Source organism: Nyctereutes procyonoides, unplaced genomic scaffold, assembly GCF_905146905.1.
Source record: "Nyctereutes procyonoides isolate TBG_1078 unplaced genomic scaffold, NYPRO_anot_genome, whole genome shotgun sequence".
NCBI lineage: Eukaryota > Metazoa > Chordata > Mammalia > Carnivora > Canidae > Nyctereutes > Nyctereutes procyonoides.
In genome coordinates this window covers 32,041,870-32,058,488 of record NW_026575133.1, presented here as the reverse complement: position 1 = coordinate 32,058,488, position 16,619 = coordinate 32,041,870, and the positions used below count along the sequence as shown (strand labels likewise).

Sequence of the window (16,619 nt, the reverse complement as noted above, 5' to 3'; positions counted from 1 at the left end):
TGTAAGGGATGAGGCTTTGCTATAAGGGATGAGGCTTTGCTATAAGGGATGAGGCTTTGCTGTAAGGGATGGGGCTTCGCTGTAAGGGATTGGGCTTTGCTGTGAGGGATGGGACTTTGCTGTAAGGGATGGGGCTTTGCTGTAAGGGATGAGGCTTCGCTGTAAGGGATGGGGCTTCGCTGTAAGGGATGGGGCTTTGCTGTAAGGGATAGGGCTTTGCTGTAAGGGATAGGGCTTTGCTGTGAGGGATGGGACTTTGCTGTAAGGGATTGAGCTTTGCTGTGAGGGATGGGACTTTGCTGTAAGGGATGAGGCTTTGCTATAAGGGATGAGGCTTTGCTGTAAGGGATGGGGCTTCGCTGTAAGGGATAGGGCTTTGCTGTGAGGGATGGGACTTTGCTGTAAGGGATGGGGCCTTGCTGTAAGGGATGGGCTCTGGTTAATCACGACACGCCAGTGCTGTTTCACCAGCAGTGACACGGGCACCTCACTGATGCCAGAGGTTAACCCCGGAGGGAGCTGGGGGGCGGGCTGTGTGGGAACTCTACTTGCTGCTCCATTCTTCTGTCAACGCTACTCTGTAAGACTTAAATTACCTTTCAAAGTTTGCATATGCCCATCAGAGGGAATTTGAAGGCTCTGGAGAGACAGAAACAAAGACTCCGTAGGACCTGGCAGCCAGGGCACCCCCCCATCCCCCACACCCTGCCCTCCTGTGGTCCACACGCCTCCCTGTGCCTGCAAAGCACCGTTGCCCCCCGACGCCCACGCCCACATCGCCTCATCTCTGACCCTCCACTCCGCCTCCCTGGCCTCCTTGCAGCCTCTGGAACACACTGGGTAGGCACCTGCTAGGGCCTTTGCACTTCCCTACCCCTCCCTGGCCCGCTCTTCCCCTCTCTCGCCTCCTGCGGGCTGTCCCTGGCAAATTCTTTCCCCAGGGCAGACCGTCCAGGCCACCCCGTGTGAACGTGAAACCCGCCCACCAGTTCCGTGCTTGCTGTTTCTGGGCTGTGCCCTTCAACCTACGACACACAGCAAATAAGCAAGGAAAGTAAGGAAAGTATAGACCATGCGTCTTCCTTATGTGGGAGGAGTGGTCCCTGAAGGCAGGCCTTGCACCTCTTTGTGCACTGCTCTGTCCCTAAGAGCTAGAGTACGGTTGGCATCTAGTCAACCGGATAAGGATTTGTTGACTGAGTGACTCTATAGCGTAGGAATATACATGATTTTGTAATTTGCTCTATTGACTGAACCTACTGCGCGCCTCCCCCTACGGCACTGACTGTTCGTCCACGTACGAGTCTGCTGGCTGTTCAGTGCCTCGTTGACCGGACACACCATTGTTTATAAAACCATCTGGCCTTTGCTGGTTTTTCTAGTTTCTCACTATAAACCTTTATCCCCAGGCATCGGGCATGTGGGGGCATTATAGGAAAGGAAACATTATTCAAAAACTGTAAACTGTATTAACATTTTTATTTTTTTATTATTTTTTAAAAATATTTTATTTATTTATTCATGAGAGGCACACACAGAGAGAGGCAGAGACACAGGCAGAGGGAGACGCAGGCTCCATGCAGGGAGCCCGATGCGGGACTGGATCCCGGGACCCCGGGGGTCACGCCCTGAGCCGAAGGCAGACACTCAACCGCTGAGCCCCTCAGGTATCCCTATATTAACATTTTTAAAACATATTTCCAGATTGCTTTCCAGAACCTGCACCATTAATAGAAGCTGGTATCTACAGAGTATTTCCTAGAAACCACAATTATTTTAGGGACTGAAGATTCCTAAAAAAAAAAAAAAAAAAAAAAAACCTTACGGGAAAGTCACCGACAAGCAAACTTCCGAGGGTTTCCAGTTATGCCGGGAGAGACCAGCTGAATTCCGCGTTTGGAGCCTGACTGCTCACGAGGGGCCGCCCCCGGCTGACCTGGGGATGGGGTTTGTCCTCTGCAGAGGCCGGGCAGGTGCAGCCACGTCCTGAGGGACCAGCCGAACCCCGGGGGCCCCGAGGACCTCTCCGCGCTGACCCCAGCGGCCTTCTCTGCCCAGCCCACCTCCCGCCTTTCTGCGCTGGCCCCGGCCTCAGCCCCTGCGGCTCCGAGGAGCCTCGTCCCCATCCCCCGGCCCCTGGTTTCCTATGAGACGCGCGGGCACCGTGGCCAAGTCACTGCTCTCGAAGGCAGGCACGTCCCCTGGTGACTAAGCGTTGTGACTCACTGAGCATCACAGCGTGTGCGTGTGCTCTGCGCACAGTCAACATTTTGACAGATGGAGAACGCACCCCCTTTATCCCTGGGATGTTGGCACACGGCGTGGGCTTCCAAGAAACGGGTTGGTGCTGTTCCTGTTTTCTGGGTGCTCGTGTGCTGCCTAATGAAGTGGCTCCCCCCCCCGGGGGACACCGGGCACCCCTGTGCTCACCTCCCCGTCCCCCTTCTGCAGGTGGTTGTCACGGCGGCCTGAAGCCTGTCAGCAGCAGCCCGGGCATTGCCATCACCGCCGCGGCCGCTGTGGTGTCTGTGGATCCCGAGGGACTGGGGGGCCCGGCCCCCTCCAGCGTGCAGCCCTGCCACTTCCTGACGTTGGCGCCCATCAAGATACCCCTGAGGACCGCCCCCTTCTCAGGTAAGCGAGGAGCTAGCGGGGGGCTCCCGGAGCGGGGAGCAGGCGGGAAGCAGCCTGCGTCCGGCTATGCCGAGCCCCGGCCTCGTGTGCGGGGGGCACCTGGGGGCGGACCTCGACTCCGCTAAGGGGGCCTGGGCGCTTTCCGCCGTGAAGTTTCTGTTTGGACAAATGAGACGTCCCTTTACTGACCTGTTAGGGGGAGTCATGTAGTAAGTGAGAGCGTCAGGAAAGCCAGAGGTTTGTGGGTTTTCTGGCACGGAGCTCGGGAGGAAGCAAAGACCCCAAGAGCTGAGTATCTAGGTCAATAAACCGCTGAACAGTGCGACGCTGAGACTCTGGGCTTGTGGGGCGGGGCTCGTTCTGAACCGGGCGTGGGGACCTTGGGAAGTCCCTGACGTGCCCGGGTGACCGACCATGAGGGGCATAGACCGTCACCAGGCCCTTGGGTTCCTCAGTGCAGAGGCCTGAGCTGCTTCTGGAGCATCTTCAGGATGGATGTGGGGCCGGGAGACACCCCGAGAGCCCGAGTGGAGCCGAGATGCGCGTTCGGGGGCCCAGCGGGGGATGGGGGCCCCGAATCCTGGTCCGGTAGCGAGTTTCTCATCCACGTGTGTGATCCCAGCTGTAGGTGTGTGTCTGTTCTCAGTGACCGGCCCGCCATGGTCCAAGCACCTGTGAGCATGAGTTTAGGTCCTTCCCGCGAATGTAGCGAGAGCAACGTGAATTTGGAGCGACTTTTTTGAAATCTTGAGAGCTAGTACTACGACTTCAGTGTCAGGTTTGCTTGTGAGATGATAAGAAACCTGAATAAAAAATTCTTTGGGTTCTGATATTAACCTGATACTAGGATTCTAATGTTCGCATTAATACCCTGGATTGCTAGGTTATCGGTAACAGGAGAAGCATCACTAGATAGCGAGGCGCACGCACATCCAGGTTCACGGGAAGGAGGAAAAACCTGGTTTCATTGTTTCGCTCTTTTGGTTTCCTGACGTTGTATCTGGGAAATCAGACGTGGTCTCCGGCGTCCGTATTTCTCTATTGGCTTGACAAATTAGCTGGTCAGTAGAACATTGTATTCTCAAGAACAAAATATTATTTCTATTTCAGGCTGTTAGTGAACATGCATTTAGGGTGTGATGGGGGAAATAAATAAAACACATAAATAATCTCTTGTGTGGAACATAATTTACAGCTGTGTCAAGATTTCAGTTAAAATCCATCAGTCCATTGGCATTTATTAAGGATGACTTACTGTTTTCTGAGAAAATTAATCTTAGGAGGAGCCCAGACCCGTGTACCCCAGGGGTGGCTTCGCTTTCCGCGCCTCAAATGATTTATAAAGAGACATAATAATTAGGTGTCTTTCTAGTGTTTGCATTTTATAAGGTGCTATAATCAAATCTGCCGTAACGTGCATTCGGTTAGAGGAAGACCGGCGTCCGCATGATCTGTCTTGGAGGTAACCACCGAAATGTGCCGTCAGGAAGAGGGGAGGGGGCGCATCGCGGCAGCTTCTAAAGTGGCCCGTGACGTATTGATCCGAAAACCCTGCGCTGCAGCAGAGGGCCCGGGTGGGAATTGAAATAAAAGTGGGGGGCTGGTCCCGATACGTCACCCCCGCCCAGGGCAGGGGACCTCTGAGCCCTGTGCCCATCCGTCCCTGGCACCAGTGGTGGCTGCGGCCCTGCCCGGGGGCGACAAGGCCACCTCGCCGGGTTGCCCTTGGCGTCAGCCGCAGGCATCTGGGGAGACTGGCCGTGCCCGTGATGAGCACTTTCCAGAATTTCCTTGAGTACTTCCTGAGAACCCTGGCTCGGAGGAGCCTGAGCGGGCAGTTTGGCCTGGTCAGTAGCTGCACGGAGTGCGGTTTGTGAAGTTGAGCTGTTGCCAGGGCCGACGAGCATGCTCGGTGCAGGTTCAGGCAGCCAGCTGGGAAATTCCGGACACCCCTGAACACAGGCGACTGGAGGGGACGGGGATGGGAGAAGGATGAAGCCTCCCGTCAGGGCTGGGTGGGGCCGAGGCAGGACGGCATCCCCAGGGAGCGAGGCCTCCCAGACCAAGAACGCACCTGTCTGAGAGGTGTGCTCCACACTGAAAGTGATTTTATAAAAGCATGTGAATTTTATCTCCCCAGATGAATAATCTTGTTTTTACTCAGAGAATTCCCATATTAGGTAAACAAGCTGGACTATTTTATTTTTACTCTCGGCGTGGTCACGAGAGCCTGATAAGCTCAGCAGCCCTGCGGGGTTGAGCTCTAGGCTTCTCCAGAGGCAGATGGCTGGCCGTGGCCGAAGACGGGCTTTTGGTGGTGACAAGTTGGCGGTTGCTCCTGGGATCTGGTGGGCAGAGGCCGGGGACCCCGCCACGCACCCCACGACGCCCAGGCCAGCCCACGATAAGGAATTCCCTGGTCCAAGATGTCAGCAGTGCTTCCATCAAGAGGCCCTGGTTTCTAGAACTCCCCTTAAGGAGGTGAGAACACGTGTGGTGCCGTGTGCATAAGTGCACGGGGGAGCGTCCGTGAGCCAGTCACCGCAGGACCCAGAAGGACGCGGGCTTATTGCTGGAAAGAAGATGAGCCGTCGGAGTTACACTTAATTCTATGCCTTTAACATGATTTCACATTTGAATCAGACGCCGTGTGTCAGGAGCCCCGCGAGCTGCTCCACATCCGTCAGGAACTGGGGTTTCCCCCGGAGCCGGTGTCTTCCACGGCACCGCGTGCTCATGTGCATCCACGCATCTGTCCCCTCCCCGGCCTGTCAGTCCTGTGCTGTGTCTGCCCGTCCCGCCCAGCCCGCGTCGGGTACCACGGTCTGCATCCTTCTGCACTTCCCCACTTGGCGGCCATCGTCCACGCAGTGCGTCCAGAGGCTGAGTACGGCCGACTCGGGGATGCACGTGACCTCTGCACACGCCGGCCCCCAAGTCAGCGGTGGGGTCGAGGGAAGGTGAGGAGGGGAGGGCGCCTGGAGATACTGCGTCCCCGTTCCCGGGCTGGCAGCTCGGGCACCCAAGGAGGACCAGCGGAGGCGCACGGCCTCCGTCCACTGTCTCCGCGGGCTCGAAGCTGGAGGCGCTTGCCTCCATTCCAGCTGCTCCTTTAAACATTAGACCTTCAGTTAAAGAAGGAAGCGTCTGGGGAAAGATGGATCTTGTATCCTGTTTATTTCCTGGGGTTTAAGGAGACCCTCTGGTCTCAGGGGATAATGTGCTGCGCTGCAGAGGGGCCTCTGCCACCTGCCTGGGCTCACACCTGCCTGGCCACCCAGTTCACACCTGCCAGCTGTCCGGGTTCACACCCACCAGGCTGTCCGGGTTCACACCTGCCAGCTTCCCGGGTTCACACCCACCACGCTGTCTGGATTCACACCTGCCAGCTACCCGGGTTCACACCCACCAGGCTGTCCAGGTTCACACCTGCCAGCTGCCCGGGGTCACACCCACCAGACTGTCTGGGTTCACACCCACCAGGCTGTCCAGGTTCATACCTGCCAGCTTCCCGGGTTCACACCCACCACGCTGTCCAGGTTCACACCTGCCAGCTGCCCGGGTTCACACCCACCACGCTGTCTGGATTCACACCTGCCAGCTGCCCGGGGTCACACCCACCAGGCTGTCCGGGTTCACACCTGCCAGCTGCCTGGGGTCACACCCACCAGACTGTCTGGGTTCACACCCACCAGGCTGTCTGGGTTCACACCCACCAGGCTGTCCAAGTTCACACCTGCCAGCTTCCTGGGTTCACACCCACCAGGCTGTCCAGGTTCACACCTGCCAGCTGCCCGGGTTCACACCCACCACGCTGTCTGGATTCACACCTGCCAGCTGCCCGGGGTCACACCCACCAGACTGTCTGGGTTCACACCCACCAGGCTGTCTGGGTTCACACCCACCAGGCTGTCCAGGCTCATACCTGCCAGCTTCCCGGGTTCACACCCACCAGGCTGTCCAGGTTCACACCTGCCAGCTGCCCGGGTTCACACCCACCACGCTGTCTGGATTCACACCTGCCAGCTACCCGGGTTCACACCCACCAGGCTGTCCAGGTTCACACCTGCCAGCTGCCCGGGGTCACACCCACCAGACTGTCTGGGTTCACACCCACCAGGCTGTCCAGGTTCATACCTGCCAGCTTCCCGGGTTCACACCCACCACGCTGTCCAGGTTCACACCTGCCAGCTGCCCGGGTTCACACCCACCACGCTGTCTGGATTCACACCTGCCAGCTGCCCGGGGTCACACCCACCAGGCTGTCCGGGTTCACACCTGCCAGCTGCCTGGGGTCACACCCACCAGACTGTCTGGGTTCACACCCACCAGGCTGTCTGGGTTCACACCCACCAGGCTGTCCAAGTTCACACCTGCCAGCTTCCTGGGTTCACACCCACCAGGCTGTCCAGGTTCACACCTGCCAGCTGCCCGGGTTCACACCCACCACGCTGTCTGGATTCACACCTGCCAGCTGCCCGGGGTTACACCCACCAGACTGTCTGGGTTCACACCCACCAGGCTGTCTGGGTTCACACCCACCAGGCTGTCCAGGCTCATACCTGCCAGCTGCCCGGGTTCACACCCACCAGGCTGTCTGGGTTCTCACCTGCCAGCTTCCTGGGGTCACACTTGCCAGGTCCCCAGACTCACACCCACCAGGCTATCCAGGCTTATGCCTACCAGGTCCCTGGGCTCACACCTACCAGGTCCCTGGGCTCACACCTGCCAGCTGCCCAGGTTCACACCTGCTGGCTACCCAGACTCACACCTGCCACGCTGTCCAGGTTCACACCTACCAGGTCCCTGGGCTCACACCTGCTGGCCTGCCCACTGCCCTCTGGAGGCCACAGCACAACTTGACTCCAGCACTGCCCCGAGCTGAGGGAATAAGTGACCTAATTCATTTTTTTTTAAAGAATGATGGTAGTTAGTTTTAAACCTTCACCCCCATTTTGCAAGCATTCAAGTGAAAAAGGTAAAATATGAGTGATAGTTACAGCCGCTAGTAGAGCCACCGACAGTGGAGCACAACTATTAAAAAGTACCATCTGCCTTGGAAACCATTTGCCACCTGTTCTTTTGCTTCCAGAACTATTTAATGGTTTAAATTTCACATTGTGTCCTGCCACAGAACAGCTGGGAAGTGACTGTTGTAGCGTCTATCGGGGGGAGCATCCGGGCTCCATCACGAGCCAGGGAACCCCGCGCCGCCCCCTGCCACGCAGCCTTCCGTGGGGCCGGGCTGCCCTCGTTAGCCACGGCCGCAGATGCCGGCGCAGGTTCGTGACAACAATAACCCGGCCGTGGGGGAGGACGGCTTTCCTTTTTTATCCAGGAATTATCTCCTCCTCCGCTGTAATCAAAAATGTCATAATACATATTCACATTTTAGAGGTTTTCAGAGACAAAAATACTTATAACAATGAAATTACACTGCACAGTGCCTGGGACTCAGCTGGCTTCCGTGAGAAGGGCATACGTGCCGCCAACACAGGGATCAGGCTGCTTTTCATAGAAAAATTATGGGATTGAAACAACCAAAAAGGCTCTGCATAGAGTCTGAGGTCCACGGTGCACAAGTCACGGATGCTCAGGTTGGCATCCCGGCCTTCCGGGCCTGGAAAGTGCAGATTTCCCTAAATGGAGATCCCGCAGTGGGGACCTGGGTGGGGGGATGCCGGGATTTGCCCTCCCGTGAGTCCTCCCTGCGAGCGCGTGTGCCCTAACTCGTCCATCTGGGGAAGCTCCTCCCCTGACCCGTCTCCCCCGGGGGGCTCCCTCCCTCCGCCTTCCTGACAGACGCCTGGCTCTTCAGCCCCATTAGCCGTCTGCACCCTTGGCGCCAGCTCACCCCTTCTTGGAAGACAAACACTGGGAACCCATCACGCCCAGGAACGCATGTCTGTGTCTGCGCCGAGTAAGAAGAAGCCCCGAAACCTGCGTCTGAGCCTGGAAAGTGGAAGTTTCCACCCCCGCCCACCCCGTGCTCCGGGAGCCTCCTCCCGACCGCCCCGGGGGTAATCATTCTCCTGAACGTGTGCCAGTCACTGCTTTGCTGTGTCTTAGAAACATGCCTGCTGTACACGTGTTATCTCCAAACAATACACTCTGTCATTTAGGCTTTTTTGAATTTTACGTAAATACCATAATCCATACGTTCTTCGGTGATTGCCCTTTTTTTTCTCAAAATGATTTTTTTTTTAAGCCATCTCATCTCTTGTAGCTGTAATGCCGTCGCGTCCCCCTGGCAAAGCCTTCGCTCGTTCGTGGGAATCCACACCACGCGTCCTGGGCCGTCCCCTCCAGTGCCAAGCGCGGTGCTCCCTTCCCGCTTGTTCCTGGCGGGGTGGGGGCATGTGCGCAGGGCTCCCAGCGAGCCGACCGCCACTCCCCGCAGGCCCCCGCCCCGCCTTACGTGCAGGGCCGGGCTCCCTAGGGCCTGTGCTAATGGATCCGGTTTCCCACTGGGCACCTGCACTTTCTGATGAGCATCTCAGCCCCGCTCTCCGATAAGGGGAGTATTGATTCTCCACACACAGTCCTGCTCATAAAACAGAGCACGACGACGTGCTCCCCCTGCAGTCCTCGGGTAAACCCCCTTCTTCCCGGGGACACCCCTCCCTCAGTCGGCCTGACTGGGGGGCATCCTTTGCTCTTCCCTTTGCCTGACCCCCCGTGTCCACCCCATCCCCCTCACCCTCCGAGACCCACACCGAGGCCGCCTTCCTCGTCCAGGCCAGCACCACCTGCGCACTGCGGCTGCTGTGCGCCGTCTCTGCTCCCACCGCGCCCTTTCAGAGAAGCTGTTTTCCATGCCAGAGCCACAGATCATGCCTCAAAAATACATAGCACGCCAGGCCTTCCCCTGCTTAGGACTCCTGGGGGGGGTGTCCGGGAGCTTGGGGCAAACCTCAGACCCCCACCCAGAGCACCCGGACTCACCCTGTGTGATCTCAGCCTGTTTCTTGCACCGCTCCCCAATTCCCCACTCTGCCTCGGCCTTTGCACAGGCCTCTCCCTCTGCCTTCCACGCGCTTCTCTCAGCACTGCACAGGGCTGGTGGCTCTTCCCTCATTCAGGCCTCAGCTCGGAGACCCGGTTCTCCCCTCGAATAAACCCCGCCTCACCTGCTTATTCACTTAGTAGCGTTCCTCGTTGTCCACAGTTCTCTTTGGTGTCTGGGGCTGCTTAGTCTGTCTTCACCCCGAATGTTAGATCCCAAGCAGAGACTTTCTGTGTCTTATTCGCTATGAGCCTGGTGCCAAGGCCGGCGCTCGGGGCAAAGCTGCTCCCGTCACCTCTTTGCTGAATGCGGCAGGGCGGGTCAGAGCGGTGCCGGCTAGCAGAGGTGACAGGCTGCTGGGAGGCGTTCCCCGCACACCCCAACCTGCCACCCAGGCCTGACCCACGGGCCGACCTTCCCGGCAGGGCCGGGGCTGTAGACCTGGCTCCTGACATTGCTCGTCGGCTCGGCATCGCTGGCGAGGACTCCACAGGGTGCTCACGCCCTGACGGCTACGTTCCTGCGAGATGTGACTTTCCCGCGACCCCACATCCCACGCTCTCAGCCTGATGAGGCTCCGGACCCCACACAACCGATCCCATTGCTTCAAGCGGGGAGCCAGGGTGGGAGGCTGGTGAAGTCCCGGGTGGGGAGGTTCCGGTGCTGGGAAGGGTGGACCCGCTAGGACCCAGCCCCTGTGCAGCGGCCTTTCGCGCCGCCAGCCGTCCCTCTCTCCCACTGGCCATCACACTCGGCCGTCAAACTGTGGTGCTGAAATCAGGGGCCAGGACCCTGGAGGTGGGGCTCCCGGCACCATGGGGACGGACGTGGCCAGATCCAGCCGAGGCCTTGGTCCAGTCCGTGGCCAGCCCCGCTAGAGGAGGGCGGCAGAGCCACATCCACACACAGCACTGCTGGAGGTAGGAGCCCTGCGCGTCGGGGTCGTCTGCATCTTACAGGAGACCCTGGCAGGGCCGGAGAAGAATAGGCTGGTGGGAGGCTGAGGAGGGAGAAGGAGGCCGCGTGTTGTGGTCGCTTCGATGGAAAACATGCTCCAAGGAGCCTTGTTGCTGTAGGCACGGGCCGGAGCCTTGTGCTGGGAGCGCCCCGCAGCCAGAGCACCGGGCGGGTCCTTCCCGGGCCCTTGGCTCCCCCTGTGGTGATGGCACCGTGGAAACAGCACCCGCGGCAGGGGCGTCGGCGGTGGGGGGACACTGCTGCGCGCTTGGGGCCGGGGGGTGTGGGGGGAGCAGCGGGACCAGGGCACCTCCGGGAGGGCCTCTGCTCTCCAACAGACCTTGGTGAGGAGACAGGATCAAGGCCACACCGTGTGCATAGAATGTAGGCGGAGACAAGGTGCTCCCCCGGGGTGTCCTAGAGAGCAGAACTCCGCGGTCCCTGGGAGGTCAGCCAGCTGCCCGGCCCCTGCCTCGGTGGGGGAGAGGTCCCCAGCTGCCTGCAGCAGACTGAGAGCAAGCAGGGGTCATTTCACCCCTTCCCCGACGTGGCTCAGGACCACTGGGCTCAGGCTGGGGTACAAACGACCTGCAGGGTGTTGCCCTGGGGTGGCGGGCTCTCAGGACCCTGTCACGCGGCTGTCCTTTCATTGGGGAGGCTGATGCTCGGCTGATGGGCAGCCTCTGGGCGATCCTCTGGGACCGGCGCCCCAGCTCCCGGTGTCCTTGGTGGGTGTTTATGGGCCGGAGACAGTCCGACCCGGCCACGGTTTCATCGCGCGGTGCCGTTAAAGGCTCGGAGCCCGAGAAGGAGCATGTGCTCCCCCCACGGGACTGACCTTCGCACTCCGGGAAGCCGTCCCGGATCCCGTGTGCTGAGGTGGGCTGGGGAGGGTCCTGCAGGTGGAGGTGACCCCCCCCTCCTAGGAGGCGGCGGGGGGACCCAGGGTGCAGAGCGGGGAGGCCCAGAGGAGCCCACCTCATCTTGTGGAAGGGGCCGACCGCACGGTCCAGACCCCCCCCCCCCCAAGAAAGCTCTGTGCTCTCTTCTCTGGTCAGGCCGCTGTCGGCGCCGGCGACACAGCCCCTGGGCCCTGCTGGTCTGCTGCGCCCTTGGGCGGCCCGGCCCCACTGTCCCTTCGGCAGCCCCCGACCTCAGCGCTGGACGTAAGGCCCCCCGGTCCCTGCTCAGAAACACCCCCACGGACAACCTCTGGACGGTTTTCTCTTTCTTTCCTGAATGAGGCTGACGTGCACGTTCTGTGTTGGGTAAATATTCACACGAGGTCCAGCGAACCGGCCGCTGTTGTGAGCGTGCAGGCCACTGTCACCGCCAAGCGCGGGGTCGCGGCCCCAGCTTCTAGTTCCAGAACATCGGCATCGCCCCCGCGGCGCCCCGAAGCTGCGGCCAGCCCTTCCTTCCACCGCCCGCCCCCGCCGGCCCCCGCCCGGCCTCTGCGCTGCTGCCGTGACGGGGTCCCCGCTCCGGAGGGCTTGTCGCGGCCGCGGCCTGTGCGCTGCACGCCGTGTCTGTGCGGCAGGAACGGTCTCCTCCGGGAGGCCCCGCGGGAACTCCCCAGGAGCCTCCTGGGCTCTGGCGTCTCTGGTTGAGGTTGTTAGAAGACTTTTAAGTAATAGCTTACTATTGTTTTTATCCTGGCCACGTGACTATGTATGTTTTCTTTATTTTTCCTGAGTCAACTTTGGCAAATTTCTCCTTCCCTGGAAGTTGGTCCTGTTCTCCTGAATTTGCAGATTCATGGATGTAAAGGTGATCCTAGGCTTCTCGTGGTTTTTACGTTTCCGTCGTGCCTGCGGAGATGTGCTCTCCTAAGAAGGGTTTTGCTTGGGACGCCTGGTGGCTCAGCCGCTGAGCATCTGTCTTCAGCTCCGGGCATGACCCCGGGGTCCCGGGTTCGAGTTCTGCATCAGGCTCCCTGCATGGAGCCTGCTTCTCCCTCTGCCTGTGTCTCTGCCTCTCTCTCTATGTCTCTCATGAATAAATAAATAAAATCTTAGGAAAAAAAGAAGGGTTTTGCTGCAGAAGGCAGGCCGTCTGCCGTGTATGGTCAGGACACCCAGACGCACGCTGGACGTGCCCGCCGCCACCACACACTGTGCCCTGCCCAAGAAGATGCACATCTCAACGCTTCCACCTACAGCTCGTCCTCCTCGTTGCCTCCTCGTTGCCTCCGTCCAGCCCACGCCCCAGTGCTGCTCTGATTCCGGTCACAGCAAGAAATGCACCCACAGGCTCAGAACCGCTCTGGGGACGACAACTGGCATCGTCCGTCACCTTACATGGTGGCCAAGTCCCAGGGACAGTGGTTGGTGACCCGAAGGCATCTGCTTTGGCTCTTGTTTTCCTTTCTGTTATATCCTTCATAGATTTCCCCCAATTATTAACGTGATTAATGCTCACTTAGAAAATAATCAAGAAGCATCAATGAGATATTAAAGTTGCCCCTAATCCGTTGGCCTCCGCAGGCCGTTGGGACCTTGCTCTGTAATGCAAACAGCGCACGAGCACGCAGGATTGGCCACGGGCACAGGGCTGCACCCAGCGCTCGCACCTGCGGCTCCTTCCACTTCTTCACAATCGTGCACGACCCCTGAGGAAACCCACGCAGACGGCTGGGCTCGCCGGTTTTAGGTGATGGTCTCCGAGGGGATCGCTCGGGGGCCACGCGGGCTCTGCTGGCGGCCCTGTCGGGGTGCAGGCTGGAGGCCCTTGCTGTGTCTTCCATCGCCTCAGCGGGGCCCCGGCTCCAGCCCACTTAGCCTCACAGTCAAGCACACGATAACAGTGAGCTCTTTACCCCTCCCGGCAGCTCTGCGCCCCCGGAGCTGTGCCCGGTGCAGCCTTCCTGCCAGGCATGGGGTGGGCGCCTGCTGCTCCCCGCGAGTGTGGCCTTCGTCGCTGGGTGGAGACCCGCGTCTGAATCATCCCAAGAGCAAGGGTAGAGGGTTGTCCCCTGTGCCCGGGTTCTCTGTGCCGGCCGACAGCTCGAGCGTTCCTAGGCTTGGAAGGGACAAAGGGCACGGCTGTGGGCCCCTCCCTAAGCCCACCCCAGCATATGTGCATGAGCGAGCGGGTGAGCACTGCCCTGTAGCCTGGCCGCCTGCGTGTGAGCAGGAACCAGCACTGTCGAGTTTCCGCGGGGATGTGCGTGACTTGGAGATTGACCCGATGGAAGGGAACCTACGGAAGGAGCCTGGATGGTAGGAAAGGCGGAGGGTGGGGATGCCTGGGTGGCTCAGAGGCTGAGCATCTGCCTTTGGCTCAGATCGTGACCCCGGGGTCCTGGGATCGAGTCCCGCGTCGGGCTCCCTGCATGGAGCCTGCTTCTCCCTCTGCCTGTGTCTCTGCCTCTCTCTGTCTCTCATGAACAAATAAACTATTTAAAAGAATAAAAAAAAAAGAAAGAAAGAAAAGGCGGAGGGTACCTGTGGACAATGGCTGAGGGACGGGCAGCGGGGATGCTTGCGGGCTCCTTCTGTTAGAGTTTCACGGTCGTTGAGGCTGTGCCCTCGCTCCGGGAGGGGATCTGGAGACTTTGTTACGGGGCTCGCGGTCTAACAGCGAGGAGCCTGTGCTCAGCGGGAACCATGTGCAGGCGCCGTCACTTTCCACGTGCCGTACCATTCTCAAGTTCGGTCCAGAGTCATTCGGACTCGTAGAAGTAACACACGCAAGACAAAGAACCCAGTGAGTGAGTCGAGGACCCGAAGAGACATTGGTCCCAGGAAGACACGCGGACGGCCGGTAAGCGCGTGAAGGATGCCCAACACCGTGCAGCCGTCGAGAAATGCGCATCAAACCGCCCGTGGGGTGAGCGCGCTGGGTCCCCCCCGGGGTGGACCCTCGGACTTCGTTTCGCTGGAACGAAAGAAGCAGGTTGCGACCAGAGCTGGTGAAGGCGAGGAGAGATTGGAACCCCTCGGGCGCTGCTGAATGCAGAAGGGGGGCAGGCGGTCTGGGGGCGCCGCGGGTGGCCCCACGGGCCACGGGGCTCCAGGGCAACGCTTCTGGGAATACATGCGAGGGGAATACGCGGATCCACACAGGTGTCCCCAGCAGCGTGACGCACAACAGGCGTCCATCAGGTGACCCTTCCTCGGCCGTAGCAGGGAAGGAAGAGCCGACACCTGCCACCGCACGGAGGAGCCTTGGACTGAGCCTTGATGCTCAGCGACCCCGGCCCGTCCCGGAAACCGCACGGTCTGTGCTTCTGTTGACACGAAACGTCCAGAACTGGCAAATCCAGACACAGAAAGCAGAACATTAGAGGCTGTGCAGGGGGGAGGGCGGGCGGGGAGGGCAAGTGGTTGCTAATGGCACGGGGCTTCTTTCTGGGGTGACGATATGCAAACCCCGCTTGCGGTGATGGTTTCACGACTGTGAATCTGGTGACAACCCCGCTGCATTCCGACGGGTGGACTGGATGCTGTGTGAATTCCATCCTAATAAAGCCATTATGGGAAAACCAACATGTGCAGAGCACCCACGACGTCTCCACGCCCACACGCAGCCTTGCACGGCCGTGCGCCGCAATCGCTCTGGAACACCGCGGCACAGAGCGGCTTCGGAGCCCAGCGGTTAAGAGCCCCTCCCGGGGAGAGAGCGGGAGCATCTGTCAGATCGACTAATTTCAGTAATTTTCTATCTGAATGTTTTCAAGTTATTTTCAACTCTTTCCCGGTAGCGTTGTGGGTCTGCATGCCTGTGGTCATCGTCCCATCAGAGGCCCGGCCTGGGCCTGCAGGGGGAGGGCGCAGGTCTCAGACCCCTCCCTGTCCTGCGGCATCGGTCTGTCCATCTTGAGTTTCTGGCTTCCTCCCCAGGATCAGGCAAAGCAGTCCCTGGGTAGCTGGGATGGGGGATGGCGTACAGGTGAGGGGCTGGGGGTTGGGGTATAGGTGAGGGTCTGGGGGCCTGGGGGATGGGGTACAGGTGAGGGTCTGGGGGCCTGATAAGGTACAGGTGATGGATGGGGCCTGGGGGATGGGGTACAGGTGAGGGGCTGGGGGATGGGATACAGGTGATGGTGTAGGGTCTGGGAGATGGGGTATAGGTGAGGGTCCGGGGGCTTAGGGGATGAGGTACAGATGATGGTGTGGGGCCTGGGGGATGGGGTACAGGTGAGGGTCTGGGGGCCTGGGTGATGGGATACAGGCGACAGTGTGGGGCTTGGGGGATGGGGTACAGGTGAGGGTCTGGGGGTTGGGGTACAGGTGAGGGTCTGGGGGATGGGGTACAGGTGAGGGTCTGGGAGCCTGGGGGATGGGGTATAGGTGAGGGCCTGAGGGATGGGGTACAGGTGGTGGTCTGGGAGATGGGGGATTGAGGGGTCTGGGGGTCTGGGGATGGAGGGGCCTGGGGGTCTGGGGATGGAGGGATGCAGAGGGCAGGGAGACGACTGGAAGGCAGTGCCTGCCTCTGCTGCCCTGAGATTGGGGTCAGGAGGGGCGGGACGCTGAGTCTGGTTCTGGTGGCGGTTCTTGCGCAGGTACGCGGGGGTGGGGTCCCAACCGGCCCTGCCTCCTCCTCTCCTCCTCAGTGCTGAGTCGTCACCTGGGACAAGGTGAAGGGCGACCTGCAGGAAGAGAATCTGGTGCCTGAACGACACGTACCCCCGCGTGATCACACGCACGTCCTCAGGCACATCTTAGTGATGGATGAGTCTGCGATTTCGTTGTTTTCCCAAATGCCCATAAAATTTTGAGTTATCTTATTCACGTTTATGGGAACGTTTTGCAAGTCTTTTTCTTGTGGTGAGAACACGGGGGGTGACCTATGTCCTAGCTTGCTTTGCAGTCGGCGGTCCCGGCTAAAAGCCTCCCAGGTCCTGCGCTCCTTCCAGAGGAGAGGACGCGGGCGGCCCCGGCTCTGCCTCGAGAGCAGGGCCCCGAGTACCAGCCCGTCGGTTCCCTCCTGTCCAGTCGAAGAGCTGCTCTGTCCCGTGTCGGGTCAGGTCCTGTCCCCGCCGCTGGGCCGGGCGCTCCCAGAGGTGAGGACGCTC

At 59.7% G+C, this 16,619-nt stretch overlaps 1 protein-coding gene across 1 annotated transcript in view; it reads left to right on the top strand.

Annotated features, from left to right (window-relative positions):
- The window catches only part of TCERG1L (transcription elongation regulator 1 like), a 182,939-nt gene that overhangs the window by 43,461 nt on the left and 122,859 nt on the right, over positions 1–16,619 (top strand). The window contains exon 4 of the mRNA XM_055300294.1: positions 2,452–2,634. Coding sequence (XP_055156269.1) covers positions 2,452–2,634 — 183 coding nt within the window. The remainder of the gene's footprint in view (positions 1–2,451; positions 2,635–16,619) is intronic.